Genomic DNA, 16730 nt, shown 5'->3' on the forward strand with positions numbered 1-16730 from the left:
TGCTACGAAGGAACACAACCACCAATTTCCGTCTAAGCAAAAATATTTTAATCAGAATTCAAAAATTACCAAATGGCACCAGTACACCAGTAGACCCAGCTATGTACCAAGTTTGCTGAAGAAACATTGAATGATGAAATAGCAGTACCACCAATTTCAGTTGAAGACAATCTTGTTGACCTGGAAACGCCAAAAATGTTTCATTCGGAATATCCAAACTACCAAAATGCACCACTACACCACCAGATCTATCCAAGTTTACTGAAAAAATATTTAACGGTTTTAAATTTCTACTCCGTAAAAGAATGTGCAGAGACTGACAGACTGACAGACTGACAGACTGACAGAGGGATGTAGAGTATGGTAAATGATTTAATGACGTATAAATCAGTATGCCAGCTGTTTATGGCAGCATGTAAATATTTACAGTTTGATCAAGGATTAATACTATGAGCAAAGCATGGAGTTGATCAAGTAACATTTTGAGACTACATTCTGACAGTATAATGACAGGTTATGTTGACAAGTTATGTTGACAGGTTATGTTGACAAGTTATGGTGACAGGGTATGGTGACATAGTATGCTGACAGGGTACGTTGACACTGGAGTTTATCGAGGATATGATATGTCACGTAGGCATAATTCAACAAGGTAAGTTGATACATAATGATTGCATATCATGATACTGCATGTTAACATGGTTGGACGAGGATATGTACTGAGTGACTTTAGTTTCACACCACACTCATCAATATTCCAGCTACGTGGCGTCAGTCTATAAATACCAAGTCTTGATCAGACAATCCAGTGATCAACAGCATGAGCTTTTGTGGCAAGCATGGATTACTGAAGATGGATTCTACCACAGATCTTCATGGATCACCCATGCAGCAAATCTAACCCAGGTCGTCAGTGTGATGAGCAGCTGCTGTAACCAGAAGGTTAAATCACCCAACCCTACATGAAGACATGATACGTCATAGCCACAAGACATGGTAAGAAGTCACAGTACACAAACATGGTCAGCTGCCAAGTCACAGTCAAGACACACTGACATGGTACAGTATCAATTCAGGAGGCTCCTCAACATCAGATAGAGTGTACGATGTGTAAGATTCAACAGTTCAATCAAAATACCTAAATATCATAGAAATCTGTAGATCACTAACAAGTAAATAAGACTGCAACAACAGTGAGGTGTTGCACAGCTACATAATTCTTTATGAAACTGTTCAGGAGCTCTGATTTACCAGACTCAACCATACTGGATTACACTACCAAAATTATCACTTAAACCACACGAAAGGTCTATCTGCCAATCAAGCATGGGTTTCACTTTGATCTCATTTCATGCTAGACAAAAGGCAGCAGAATCTGTCATGCTTTTCAATGGCTGCCCTCAACATCAAAGCCTGTCCCTGAGAACATACTTGTGAGGTTCTCACAGTGACAGGTCTCAATATCAGACAAACAACTAAACGCTTCAAAAGCTGGATTTATTCTTAACCAAGTGGTCTATTTCTGCTCCTGTCAATAGTAGTGAAAGAAGGGTGTACCACAAGGTTGTAGAAAGCTTTGATAGGTGTGTGATCAGTCTGTCTTTGAGGGACCATTTAATGAGGTACTTGAGACAGTCTTGCCATGAAATCATAACACTTGCCCTGAATCTGTGAAAAGAGTACATAAATGGGTACTATGTATATCATTCATGGTAAAATCGTCACTGTCATAGATACTTTGCATTGAACAATACAAAAACAACAGACAAATAATACTAAGGGTTGTATCACTGGAAATATTTCGATGTCTGTTGAACCAAATGTGGAGAGTACATTGTCAAATATTTTGCAGCAAAGCCAACCAGAAGAACATGATGCACAAACCAATACTACTTTACAAGGTCTGGGACTGAGTGAGTCTCACAGTCACATGGAAATGTCTGCAACTCATGTTACAGTACTAGCAACTCTGCATGGAAAACACCATCCACAGATGATCAGAGTCGATGTCCTGTTCAATGTATGACACTGCATTCAAAAGAAAATGGTTTAGGACAGGTTCAGATTTTCTACCAATCCCACTCTGTATTACCCTACCTACCTGATCACCCGATATGCTAATTCCTGGCATCAACTTTGCAAGAAATAGTCATATATTCTTCTGCTCAGAGGCTCAAATTGCGAGTTCTCAAAATCATCATTTATTTATATTCAAAACAAGTGATTGTAGATAATGTCCAAATCTTCAAAGACAATAGAGCCTTTTAACCATGAAAGAATAACATATCACATTGTTTAGTCTAGTAGTCCCATGATCACAACGGGACTAGGTACTGAGACAGGTATCTGGATCCAACACATTACCCACCCATCCCAGCCATAAATGGATCACAGTTCAAATAAATAAATTTCACTGATTCTCTGCATGTCTTATGTATGGACCACACACAAAAAGTATGAAGGGTTGTAGGTAAATAGGATGATTAAAGGATCAGGGGAAATAATTCAGGGATAGGTAAAGCATGACTTAGTGTTCAAAATTTCTACTGATTTTCTGTATGTTTCCGTGTAACTACAGGAATAAGGTTACGACAATCCAGAGGCAATGTTTATGTTAAAATTTGGATCACTGCTCAAGTTATCAACCACTGACTAGTCAAATTCCATTTTCTACAGATACTGTGAAAAACCGAAATATTCCAACCTACAAAGCACATCCTAATACAGTCATCCCTCGCAATAACACGCTTCGCGATACCGCAGATTCGGTTAAACCGTGGGGTAATCAGTGGCTCCCATAAAAAATAGCTGAACTGTGATCACACCCCTTCACGAAATCAAAAATAGCTCATCAACAAATCAGCTGTTGCGCTCTCATAAGTTATGTAAACAAGTGAAATTCAGTGCAGTCAGCAACTGACAGTGTTTGTCATACATATCCATTGTGTTTCAGATGCTTAAAACATGCAGGGTTTTCTCAATAATAATCATACCAACATCATAGTAGTAACATATGAAAGTTACTAGTAGTAACTTATGACATGCTATCAGTCGAGGTATAATGAGTACTTACAATGTCAGCTGTGATGCAACACACCACGCTATAGCCCGTTAAAACACAGTCATCAGAGAACGTATGGTGTCAGAAACCACATTTTATTTGAAAAAATTCAATCCCAATATTATTCATTAAGACTGTTGACAGAAGCAATGGAGACACCTTGAGAGAATGGCATTACCTCATTCCACATGCAGATAACTTTCATGAGGGTCCTTTTTTCATGCCTACCGTGACAGCACCAATTTCACAATATTCTTACCAGTCACCAACAGATTACAGTCTCGTAATCCAGGGACTCCGAGACCCGTGTTATTGACTCATTGAAGTCACTTTCAACAATTAAATGGCCAACATTTTGTGTTTTTTTTACAATCAAAGCTGCAAGTACCTCGGGAAGTCAGCGATGACTTGTCAAACTGTCTCCTACATAAAATGTATCTAGACAGGTAACAGCCTGTGTTCATTGTTATGTTAAGTATATTTGCAGAAAATATGCATTATATACTAACCTGATAGCAATGTATAATAATCTGTTACAATATCTGCTTCATATATAAAATATTCTGATAATGGAATAGATGTTCTTTGATGTAACATCATACGATCGTTTTAACCTGAATCACCGGTACATTGGACCAAAACATCTGCGCACAGATGATCGCTATTTCCGGCTTAGTTGAATAACAGGTAGCATAACAGGAACAACAATTAAGTTATCATGTCTAGTGATTTTTGATTGCAAGATTCCCGTACAAATAGATGTTTTCATTTTCAAAGTTTGTTTATTTTTCACCTTCAACAATACAATATAGTTTTGACTGGGCACAATACACAAAAACTAATATTTCCTTGGAAAATACAATTTTACTTGGCCTTTGTTCCATATTATGTAATAGGTACTATAACGTGGGGGTCATCCATGGACCCCAAGACCTGCATTATGGCAAGGGATGACTGTATCTGAACCTTGAATATCTGACTATGAATCACATTGCACAGTAAAGTTGTAACAGCAATATCAAGAATCAAGCTCTCAACATGTACAGGCAACAATCCTTTCATCAATCACAGGATTGTCAAGAACAGATTATTTTAAAGCCACATTGTTCACAAAAAGAATCTAGTCCTGACAGGGTTATTTACTGGCTACTGCCAAACAGACTGAATGTCATATGTCCATGAAACAATAAAGGACACAAACGGAATGAAAAGATAATCTGTCATCATTTAAATGTTTATACCTTGTGTAGAAATTTTGAAACACAATCAGATTTATCCAATTTTAGAAAACAGGTAACATGCAGTGGATTAACAGTGCAGTTTAACACTTAGTTTGATTTATCTGCCAAATTTGTGTCACTCCGAAGTTGTGGATGGATAACCTTTCAGTACATGTGTTGGCCATATATAAATCAAAGTTAGTGTTAGGACAGTGCTGAGTGTGCATGGTCAAGTGCCCAGCTTATGTATATTTTACGGTTCACACATACACAAATGATTCTCATAACTTTGTCTCAATCTGCACAATGGATCAGCTGGCCTCCATTCACCATCATAATTTCATCAGACAATCACAACAGCTTGGCCCCCACAATGAATGCCTTATCGCTCTGATGGTATCTGGCTGAATACCTCCTATACACCAACATTCCCATGCTAAATGGAGCAGAAAAAATAATCAAAAACCGATAAACCACCCTTACAGCTGACAGGATGACAAGTTGCTACTTCCATGTTGGCTTTGGAAAAATAAATTCAAACATTTTTCCCGAGGATACAATATTATGTCTGAAGATGTCATAAGCTAAATTTGGAGAAACCTTTTATATTCTAAAATTTATGGACAAAGAAAATCTTAGGATTGATTTGGTAGTTGAGACAAGTTTTGATATAATCAAACCAAGAGTTATAAAAAAGAATTCTGTCTGGACTGAAATGTTTACATGATCTACAATGGCATATCAACTTAATTTTGTTGAATCTTTTCAAAGTGCAAAAACATTAGAGTTGTTAAATTGCAAATGCCATTTAACTATATTTTTTTCAATGGCACTGAGAAACTGTTATCTTCAAAGACAGGGTTTACATTATGACCTTTTTATTCTTTCTGTGGCATGTTTCACTATCAACGTTTTTGACCCATCAGCAAGCACCTGAACATTACATTGAAAGAACACAGAAGTTGATATCCATCAAACAACCTTATCTTCATATGTCTATAGGTTCAAACTGGCTTTTAATCATACTATAAAATTCTTGGTGCCAAGGTATGGCATAATGTTTACACCAAGACAGGCACTAAAACCAAAAGGGTAGAATAGCAGCCTTGCAAACTCCCACCTGCCCAATGGTCTTGGACAAATCTGACTTTGAGTATTATGACTAAAACCTTGATTGAAACAGAATTGAAAACATTAAGCAGTTTCCATCCTCTCGTTTACCTGCTTACTATTTTTCTTAATCCACAAAATTGTGGACTGGCAACTTTCCAAACGATCTGGTATCTTTTGAGATTTACCAGAACAGTTGTCTGGCTGAAATTTTGGGGAGTTTACAATACTGAGAATAATTGTTAAATTAGGGTTTAATACTAATGGTTCACTCGTCACATCAAAGACGGAGGTTTGATATTTTACATGGGTACAATGTGTTAAGCCCATTTCTGGTGTCTCCAGCTGTGATATTGCTGGAATATGACAAAAAGCGTCATAACACCATACTCCCTCGCTTTCTACTTTTTGTGAACAGAGAAAAGAGGGCTCTGCAACAAAATCAACATATAATAATGTAATTTTGTTATATCATGGCAGGAGACATCAGAAACAGGCTTCACACACTTTACCCAGGAATGGAATATTTGCCGTGATGAGCAAATGCTTTAACCTTCTATCTAAGACAGTGCCCCCCGAAACATTGACTTCTGTAAAGATCTGGATCAACAATCAATCAGAATTTTCTATTTTAGCTCTGAAGGAAACAGAATACATTCTGCACTGAAAATAATAACACTAACCCTCAATACAAACTAAGGAGATTTTTCATCCAGGGAGACAGAAGAGTTTCAGCGTTTCATATAAATTTGTGATTTTTTATACCGAAACACCATGCAGCATCATATCCAGTCTACAAGGAAATGAAATGGCACGTCACCATCAACCTGATTATTGAAGGTTTTCATATTAGATAAGGCTGAACACACTTAGCTCTCTTGGGCAAACTTTGGAAACACAGTTGCTGGCAGGCATCCACCATGGAATTTGAAATATAGTCTACCTGAGTGTCAGACATTCCAAACATTTGTCTAAGTGCTTTTACAATTAGGAAATAAAGCAAAGAGCATGATCATTTTTAATTTTATATACTATCACTAAAATCATATGCAAGTGATCCAGACATGAAACTGATCTATTGCTATCACGTTCAGAATCCTTACGTGGGAGAAGAAAATAAATACAGATTGTTGTTAGAATAGTAACATTCTGATTTGATGTCCTCCCTTCATAGTGAGTGATGATGACTTTATGCTGCTTTCAACAACTTTTTAGCAATATCATGGCAGGGAACACCAGAAATTGGCTTCACTCATTGTTCTCATGTTGGAAATCAAAACCAGGGTCTTCAGCTTCACGATCGAATGCTTTAACAACTAGGTACCCTTCCACCCTTCCATACATCAATAAAGAAACATTTCAGTCAGGATATGAAATACGGTTTGTCTTTTTTGCATGAAACTGTGAATGTTTCTTCCTGTCAGCCAGTCAAAATACTTACGTTTCTGATTTGCTGCCATCAGCTTCATCATCTTGTCTTGTGATACATGAAACATTAACATCTAGCCGAGAGGTCACACAATTTCATAAATAAAAATACATTTTATTTTGGAAAATTATGTGGAATGAAGTAATGAACTAATACAAGCGTATAATTATCTTGTGGTTATCATCAGTAGAAAATGTGGTGAGATGTGACAAACCTATTTCCCACACCCAAAGCAATTCTCTGCACCATTCTCTTCATAACTCTGGTGGAGTGAGTGAGTGAGTGAGTGAGGTTTTACGTCGCACTAACCAATATTCCACCTATATGGCGGCGGTCTGTAAATAATCAAGTCTGGACCAGACAATCCAGTGATCAAAAACATGAGCATCAATTTGCGCAATTGGGAACCAATAACATGAGTCAATCAAGTCAGCAAGCCTGACCACCCGATCCCGTAAGTCGCCTCTTACGACATGCACAGTCGCCTGTTTTGGCAAGCATGGGTTGCTGAAGGCCTATTCTACCTCAGGACCTTCACAAGTCGCACTCTGGTGGAGTGAGTGAGGACGCTTCATGGTCCTGAAGCAGTCCTGGACTAATCTCATGGCTCTGATACTAGGAATTGCTTCACACATTGTTCTCCTACGAGCGTGTGATCCACGTGACCCTCCACAACGAGGTGAAGGTCATGATGGAGTAAATGGTATTAGATACTTCAACAAATACAGTGTCAAATACAGTGAGTTTGTGAATGTATTTTAACACAGCTTTTAGCAATATCCCAGCAATATCACAACATGGGACAACATGGGCTTCACACATTGTAACCATGTGGGGAATCAAACCCAAGTCTTTGGAGTGACGAGCAACACTGTAACTGCTAGGCTACCCCACTGCCCTTCTTAAATACAAGGAAACCTCATAAGTCGAGACCTGGATAACTGGACAACTCATCTTCTATCCAATCTTGCTGGGAACATTCATATGACTTGTGTACAAACTCACATCAGTATGAATGATCTTTTGCACTGGCCCTTATATGCATGACGTTGGTCATCAAGTTTGCTAAACTGTTGGTACACTCTGTCCAGACTGACAGGGTCTGATTGAATATCCACATTTGAATGGATCTCCCTCCTGAGAGAGTATCACAGAATGAAAGACTCATCTACAGATACGTAAATACCAAAATAACTGTTACTTAAAACGCTAACTGACAATTTGATGTTAATTTTGTCCCAAAACAAAATACAACACACATTCCTGTTTCTCACATTGTAATCATCTCACCTCTTTATCTGTTCGAGAATCTTACTGAACCGTCTAAAGATGGTATTTACCAAACACGCAAATACCTTACACAAACATCCCCCACCTACATCACTCAACATGCAACAACTTCATGGGGTGTAATTGTCAAAATCACGTCCGCCTCACCAACTCAGATTGAGCATATCTACAAAATCCCTTTGATGGCACCCTTTCATGTTTTTCGCCATAATGTCTAACAGGACCCCATGCAAGAACTAACATATTATCATCAAAACAAGGGGCCCCTGCTGTTTCAAATTTCATGTTAATGTTTGAGTTGAGACCTATTAAAGCAAATTTTAAGCTTTGAGGATAAAACAGTAACTCTTAGAAACGAGTTTGTGCTGACAACAATCCTACACCTTGGATGTATTACAGTAAAAGCGCACATCTTTTACAACTACATATGGTATTTAATGTATATTTTAAGAAAGTATTGTTAAAATGCAGCAGGTATGCTTGTAAATAACTTAATCTCAAAGCATTACAGGTGTATGAACATGTAATCAAGGTTATATTGACCATATCAAGTTTATGGCTAAAACATATTGTTTGAAAACCTGTGCTGGTAAACAAGCATTTTATTTTTATATAAATAGCATCCCAGGAACATAGCAATCACAAAATCTTGTTGGCTAGAAATAAACAAATATAGCTGACAACCAAGTTATGCATTGTTGTTCCTGGATAATTTTACACATTATATACTGCACATAATTGATTTAGAAATACAGAACATTAGACACATAAACATGACACCCAACCAAAATACAGAACATTAGACACATAAACATGACAACCAACCAAAATAAATTTCTAATCCTCATTCCAATTCCAATTTCATTCCGAAATTGGAAACAAAACAGAAATATTGGCATATTACTTCAGAAACCGAAATTGATTTGGTATCAACAGCTGTTCAAAATTTGTTTGCGAAATCTAGTTTGTAACAAAATATTGTATTCTCATTATTCATGAAAACATAAAAAGGAAATGTTCCCTTCTTAACAACATTGGTCTAATGACTATGTTAAGTTCATACATACCTAGTATAGTGGCAAATATGACTCGATAACTAGATACATCAATCTGTACTTATCCCTAAGCAACAGGGAAACTTTTGAAGACAAATCTGTACAGACACCCAACAGCAAAAACTTACATTGCGCGCCTCCCATCGTGACAATACCTTGACGTGCTGCAACATAGGAGACTGTGTGTTAAAGCCACAGTAATGATGATGGTAATTCTCCCGATGAGTGGCGAATCAATGAAGCAGTTACATCAGCTAACACTGACAGAACATGGAGCAGTCAGCAGCTTCTAGCACTCAACTTGCAGCTGGCAGAAAATGATGGACACATGACGTATCCTCAGCTTCCTATCAGCTGGGCTAAATTCTCAGAGTATGTCCTGGAATGAATGGCGGGGCAGATGCTTCGGGGATATGTGCAATGAATCGGTTGTTTTATTGGCAGCCTGTGGCTCAAAAGCTTTTTTAAAATTTATAGTCATAGTCAACGCAGCATACTATGTGATGTCATACTCATCAGCATCACATGTGTCATCTTGGTCAGCTTCGTACGTCTTGTCTTTGTCAACTGAAACTGATCTTCTTTGCCTGCATCATACTTATTGTAATCTTAAACTGCATCATATTTGTCATCCTAATCCACATCACAGTTGTCATCATCATCTTCATCATCATCTTCATCATCATCTTCATCATCATCTTCTTCATCATCATCATCATCATCATCATCATCATCATCATCATCATCATCATCATCATCATCATCATCATCATCATGTTACGTATGTTCCACCATCCTTTAAGGAACCAAGAGAAACTGTCCTTAAATACCACAACTGAAGTTCCTTCAGTATGCCTGCAGCAAGATCTCCAGACAAAAAAGAAAGTGAAAACAAAGCCATGTCTTCAGATTGGCCATAAAAATGTTACGAGATCTCACATTTATTGCGTTTTACAGATATGACAAGCTCCCTCAGGAAAAGAGAGCGTGTTGGTGCATGCACATTGTTTCATACAACAGTAAGCGATGTTCTAGTTCATCACAACACCATGTTAATGAGATACACAAACCAGCAGCTCATAGCAATGATTGCTGATGTAAAAGCTCAATGACACTGGCCATTTCACATACTCTGACCACTCACTATTCATTATTGTCAGGGAAGTGAGGACCAATGGCCAATCAACAGGGATCGCTAAGGACAGCACATCATGGATAGGGTTGAAGTAGTCGTCCATTGTAAATAATGCAACAGACATTATCATACGTATCAGTGGTGCCAAATCCGAGTAGTGCAAAAACCATCTGCTTGGAGAGCCCCTGGTTCACTGTGGCCTTGTCATTCCAAAAGATGGTACTTAAATTTTTGTTGTTTCCTTGCCTTGCATTTTGAGTTGAGATAAAACAGCATTTGTTTTGAAGTAAGTGTCAAGTGGAGGTGGTGGGGTAGCAAAATCGTCAAGCATTCGCTCATCATGCTAAAAGCCTGTGTTCGATTCCCCAAATGGGTACAATGTGTGACGGCCATTTTTGGTGTCCCCCCTGCTGTGAGGTTGCTGGAATACTGATAAAAGTGGCGTAAAACCATATTCACTCACACAGTGTCATGTATCCAAGCATGCTATAACATGTTATCACAGTGGGCCAGAGCCATTAAACAGGAATACCTCAGCAGAAAAGCAGCCATACACATGTGCATGCAAGTGTGATAATCTTGAACCCATTTTCCCTCCTGTATACAACTGCTGGGGCAGTGAGGTAGCTTAGTGGTTAAAGTGTTTGTTTGTCACACCAAAGACAATGCTTAAAGCCCATATTTTGTGTCCCACATGGAATATTGCTAAAAGCGGTGTAAAACCCAAATGACTCTCTCATGGTTGTAGTGGTTGTGTCAACAGATTTTTAGACCAACAGCCATCACTATGCTTCATCCATACTACTGGGCAAATCATAAAATGATTAAGGCCATCAGTCTTTTTAAAAACCAGACCAGGTAGATTTGTAACATAACTGAAAACACCTCAATCACTGAACTTTATCATTTTTGACTCATTCAAAAGATAGACTTTTACAACACAGCTTTATGGTTAGTTGGTAGGTGAAACAAACAAGTGATATCTTTCTAAAGCACAAAACTTTTTATTGAGTTTGTAGCTAAAACAATTTGACTGCAAATGTGTTTGTCCGCTGTAACAATATACAGGATGACTTCCAACTGATATGTGCATCAGTTGACTCAAATAGCTCTTAAAATCCTCTTCTTCCCTCTTACCACTTCACATCTAAGAAATTCAACTGTGAATTTTAGAAACTTGAAATTGATGATCCAGATTCTTACTGGAATGAGTCTGTCAATCAGTGGTCGTTTGTAATTAAGTATTTCAAACAATTCAACACATGTTGGCAGCTAACGATTTCAAGATGGCGCCTATCAACTGCATCAGCAAGAAATAATCCTATAATTCCCTCTCAAAAGAGATCTCAAAACTGTATTTCCAATTATTTTTTGATATTTTCAGCCAAGTCATCTGGGGGATATTCAGCTAAATGTTTAACGACAAACAAGAACATTAGGATGAAAGCAAATATCCTCTCTCCACGAAGTCAATATTCTCTGAAAGTGACAATCGTAATCTTTCCACAGAGTGAAATGATGTCAAAGGATGGAATGAAAAAAAATACATCTAAAGAAATCAGCACACTGGTAAAAATATCATTTTAAACACAATATCGACCTTTTTCAGGCATTTCATCATTTTGTCATTTATCTTTTTGGCTGCAAAAACTCTAGTCATTCATCATGGTCTGTCAGCAGGGTTGACATGCATACTTGAGACTATTTTATTTCTTTCAACTCAAGGATCCCTCTTTGAGCACTAGAACATGGTTACATCCTTCTGGTAATAGGGGTGAAATACACAGTCTCTACTGGCATTAACACAGGCAGTTTGCATATAATGCTGCATCGACAGAAGTTCCTCTGGGGACACTGAAAGATGCACAAAAATAACTCTGCAATGCTAGCATTGATGATATTCCATCAATTTCTGTATTAAATTCTGCTGAAGATTTCATACTTTTCTCAAATGTATAAATATAGGCACCATTATCTAGCTTCAAAATATAATCTGTCTGCTTGTGTAGAAATCATGTCTGCATATCTTTTTTATTTTACAATCTTGTAATTCATAAAATCATGTTGATGTTGGTCAGTGATAAGCTGCATGTAGCTTGTCCAGGATGGATTATAGTAGTTCAGTCATGCTTACAAAGGAAGAGCCAATAGCTTGTTGTGCGTGGGTCACATGGGTCAAGTGCTGGTTACAAAAGAAAAGCCAAAGGCTTAGTTTGGGGGGATTATGTAAGTTTGGTGTTGGCTATCAAGCAAGTGCCATTAGCTTGTCTTGGGTGGATCACATAAATCGGTGTTGGCTATCAAGCAAGTGCCATTAGCTTGTCTTGGGTGGATCACATAAATCTGGTGTTGGCTATCAAGCAAGTGCCATTAGCTTGTCTTGGGTGGATCACATAAATCTGGTGTTGGCTATCAAGCAAGTGCCATTAGCTTGTCTTGGGTGGATCACATAAATCTGGTGTTGGCTACCAAGCAAGTGCCATTGGCTTGTCCTGGGTAGATCACATATATCTGGTGTTGGCTATCAAGGATGTGTCCTGACTGGATCACACTGGTTTGGTGTTGGCTATCAAAGGAAGTTCCACTTGCTTGTCCTGGGTGGATCGCATGAGTTTGGTGTTGGTTACCAAGAATGTGATATTAGCTTGTCCTGAGTGGATCGCATGAGTTTGGTGTTGGTTACCAAGAATGTGATATTAGCTTGTCCTGGGTGGATCGCATGAGTTTGGTGTTGGCTATCAAGAATGTGATATTAGCTTGGCCTGGGTGGATCGCATGAGTTTGGTGTTACCTATCAAAAATGTGATATTAGCTTGGCCTGGGTGGGTCACATAAGTCTGGTGCTGCCAGAGAATGACTAATGCTTTTCTTTATTTGTTACCTCTATATCTTTGCATCCTTGCACAAACTTTGCAACTTCAGTACATTTCATACAGAGGAGGTGACCAATCCAGCCTCACTGCCTTTGTCCATAATGGCAAATACAGATTTCAGTTTACATGTTCAGAATACCTTCCATAAATGCATCAGCCACAACAAAACCTCTTTTGATGACAGTATTTATGTCATTGTGCTTCAGAAATGGCAAAACCATGTGTGTTTGTCAGACATGCCTTAGAGATGAAAGTTTCACCTGTGAAAATTAGGAAGCACTGTGAGTTCCAAAAAGCACAGCACAGACTTAGTTCAGGAAATTTCCTGTTCTTGCTGTGATATAATGCTATGGTCCACTGGTTAGTCATGGAAATTGTTGAATGCACGCCAAAACTAACCGAGACTCACAATTTTTGTCATAACACTTAGTTCTATCATTGCAAATTCTGGGCCCTAATTCCTGGTTTTCAATGCATCTATACATGCTGGTTTGTCATTTTAAAACTTTCTATCTTTGAAATTCTCACTAAAGAACAAGCCCTAAATTTCTAGTGAAATCTCTCATTTTTTGTCACCTAGCTTAGTTCTATCATGGCCAATATTTGATTTAAACTATTTTAGATTTCCGTCAAATTCTCCCCATGTACGATATTTTCACTCAGATTCAAATTCTAGTTATCACATTTAAGTAATGAAAGCATTCTTGCCACTGAATCGCAAATTCAAAACATTAACACACGAAATCATCAGTCTTGATAATCTCAACCTGGGCGTGAAAAGAAACTTAGCAATGAAAACTATATACATGAATAGACAGTCTATAAACAGAAGATGTGGCATTAGCTCAGTAACCTCCGACATGGTGCATCAGCTACAGCAATCTCTGATACAGTCCATTTCATGAGTGTCATGCCCATGTGTATGACATGAAGCAGACTCAACCATGGACTCAGTCTCAGCAGACTCAGCCATGGACTCAGCCTCAGCAGACTCAACCATGGACTCAGTCTCAGCAGACTCAACCATGGACTCAGTCTCAGCAGACTCAACCATGGACTCAGCCTCAGCAGACTCAGCCCTGGACTCAGTCTCAGCAGACTCAACCATGGACTCAGTCTCAGCAGACTCAGCCCTGGACTCAGCCTCAGCAGACTCAGCCCTGGACTCAGCCTCAGCAGACTCACCCATGGACTCAGTCTCAGCAGACTCAGCCCTGGACTCAGCCTCAGCAGACTCAACCCTGGACTCAGTCTCAGCAGACTCAACCATGGACTCAGCCTCAGCAGACTCAACCATGGACTCAGTCTCAGCAGACTCAACCATGGTCTCAGCCTCAGCAGACTCAACCATGGACTCAGTCTCAGCAGACTCAACCATGGACTCAGTCTCAGCAGACTCAACCATGGACTCAGTCTCAGCAGACTCAACCATGGACTCAGTCTCAGCAGACTCAACCATGGACTCAGCCTCAGCAGACTCAACCCTGGACTCAGTCTCAGCAGACTCAACCATGGACTCAGTCTCAGCAGACTCAACCCTGGACTCAGTCTCAGCAGACTCAACCCTGGACTCAGCCTCAGCAGACTCAACCCTGGACTCAGCCTCAGCAGACTCAACCCTGGACTCAGTCTCAGCAGACTCAACCATGGACTCAGTCTCAGCAGACTCAGCCCTGGAAGGACCATTAATATAGTTCATTTGTATCATGCTAACTAGTCTAGACAGTTTAAGAATATGTTTATGGTATATGATAGGTGGATATTTAATGTTGATCTTATCTAGTGACTATCTGACATCTGTGTATCTCAACTTACCCTTTCCTTGAAGACACAAGAACAAACTGCCTCAGTCTGACCATAAGGTGACACCAAGTTTATTTCTTGTTTTACAGATTTTTCCTGTAGAAAAACCTGGTTTAGGCTATCAGAAACACCTATAGGCAGAAGGGGAAAAAAATGAAATCACCAAAGTAATATTCCTTCAAAATATTAAAAGTATTTTACTTCTGGCAATTTACCAAGTGTATATGAGCTATAAAATCAGTGAAATAATTGTTTTCTTGTAAGTTCATTTTGCATCAATAAAATCAAAGGGATTTTATTTTTTCAGCGGGGAAAAATGACTTTGATTGCCTTTTTCTTGAGAAAATATGACCTGTGGATCCATTAAACAAAAATAGAACTGGTCTGGCCTAAGAACCTCTTGCCATACTTGTGCTTAAAGTATATATGGCATTGCTGATATCTCCTTGTTACATACCAAACAGTGAGAGTGTCAGTCAGGTTTGTATTACACTGCTAAAATTTTAAGTGATTATGCGATAAGCACTTGATGAAGCCAACATATAGCATGGGTAACATGAGTCTATCAGAGCCATGCTGTGATTTTAAAACATGCTCATGGTTTCTGGAATTTTTGGCACACTGGAACAATGGGCCACCCAATTGTGCTGTAACATTAAATATTAACTCACTCACTCTCCATGCCTCCTTGTATCGAGTAGAAAAACATATTTACACACCACAGATGTGACAGGTACAATCTAATCCTGATCACTGGTACCACAAAACGATAACTAGTTTTATGGTCAGATGGATTTGTAGAGGATGCAGTTATGAGTGAGTGAGTATGGTTTTACACTGTTTCAGCAATACTCTAGCAACATCATGTCAGAAGACATGAACTTCACACAACACACTGTACCAATGTGGAGAATCAAACCAGGCCTTCAGTGTGACAAGCAGACACTTTAACCATTAGGCTACAAAACACTCCCAAATGCAATTACGAAGCTTCACCTGGTGATTGGATGATCTGTGACCCACAATGAATAATCAAAATGAAAAATTCTAAAAAGTAATAAATAACTGAGGTCCATATATGTACTGTCCAGTTATCTAAACTTGCATCTTTGAAGCATAGGCTTACTAGATATCCTTGGACTCAGCATTTAGAACAGCTTTGGAGCATGGCTAATGTGTGACTAACTGTTTACCGAAGTAACCTAACCATCTGGGCAATAACTTTGTAAATGTTATACATGTGTCATATTTCAAAGGGAGATCATTAAAAGTTTGTTGTCTGTACATTGCATTCAGTGAGGATACATAAGTTGAAATAGTATGCCACATAGTCATCCACTGTTTGTCATCATTTTGAAGCATGTCAAAAAATGGGCTGACTCAGGTGATTTTGATATGTTTGATCTTTTAATATATATATGTATATATATATAGCTTCCTAAATGACAACAGGTAACAGACATAGGGCAATATTATCAAAATATAGCATTACACATTATTAGTCTTACAAAAGACTCACTCAAGACAGACAGCATTTGGCCTCTTGAAGCCTGAAGGTTCTTTTCTTGAGTTACCACTGTCTACTTCAGATGAATGTTTTCAACTGAAAACAATGCTGAGTTTTCAGTATTTACAAATGGACTTAAGGATAATGTTGTTGTTGTGATTAAGTGACACACTAAGTATTTCTGCTAATGACTGTGACCTGTAAATAACTGGGTCTCAACTCGACAATCCAGTGATTGACATTATGA

General features: G+C 38.5%; 3 protein-coding genes across 3 annotated transcripts in view; all 3 read right to left on the reverse strand.

The window, feature by feature from the left end:
• Positions 1–9325, reverse strand: part of LOC137292221 (heparan sulfate glucosamine 3-O-sulfotransferase 5-like) — a 92215-nt gene extending 82890 nt beyond the window's left edge. The window contains exon 1 of the mRNA XM_067823800.1: positions 9294–9325. The gene's annotated coding sequence lies outside the window, so the exon portion shown is untranslated. The remainder of the gene's footprint in view (positions 1–9293) is intronic.
• LOC137292222 (heparan sulfate glucosamine 3-O-sulfotransferase 1-like) overlaps positions 1–16730 on the reverse strand; it is a 242995-nt gene that overhangs the window by 95063 nt on the left and 131202 nt on the right. The gene's annotated exons all lie outside the window — the stretch shown is intronic.
• On the reverse strand, positions 14042–14881 carry LOC137292041 (uncharacterized). The gene has a single exon (XM_067823592.1). The coding sequence runs from the start codon at positions 14879–14881 to the stop codon at positions 14042–14044; it is 840 nt and encodes a 279-aa protein (XP_067679693.1).

The sequence above is a fragment of the Haliotis asinina genome, chromosome 7 (assembly GCF_037392515.1).
Source record: "Haliotis asinina isolate JCU_RB_2024 chromosome 7, JCU_Hal_asi_v2, whole genome shotgun sequence".
Lineage (NCBI taxonomy): Eukaryota > Metazoa > Mollusca > Gastropoda > Lepetellida > Haliotidae > Haliotis > Haliotis asinina.

Coding starts and splice junctions, on each gene's coding strand:
- LOC137292041 (XM_067823592.1), bottom strand. CDS start 14,881: ATGATACAAATGAACTATATTAATGGTCCTTCCAGGGCTGAGTCTGCT.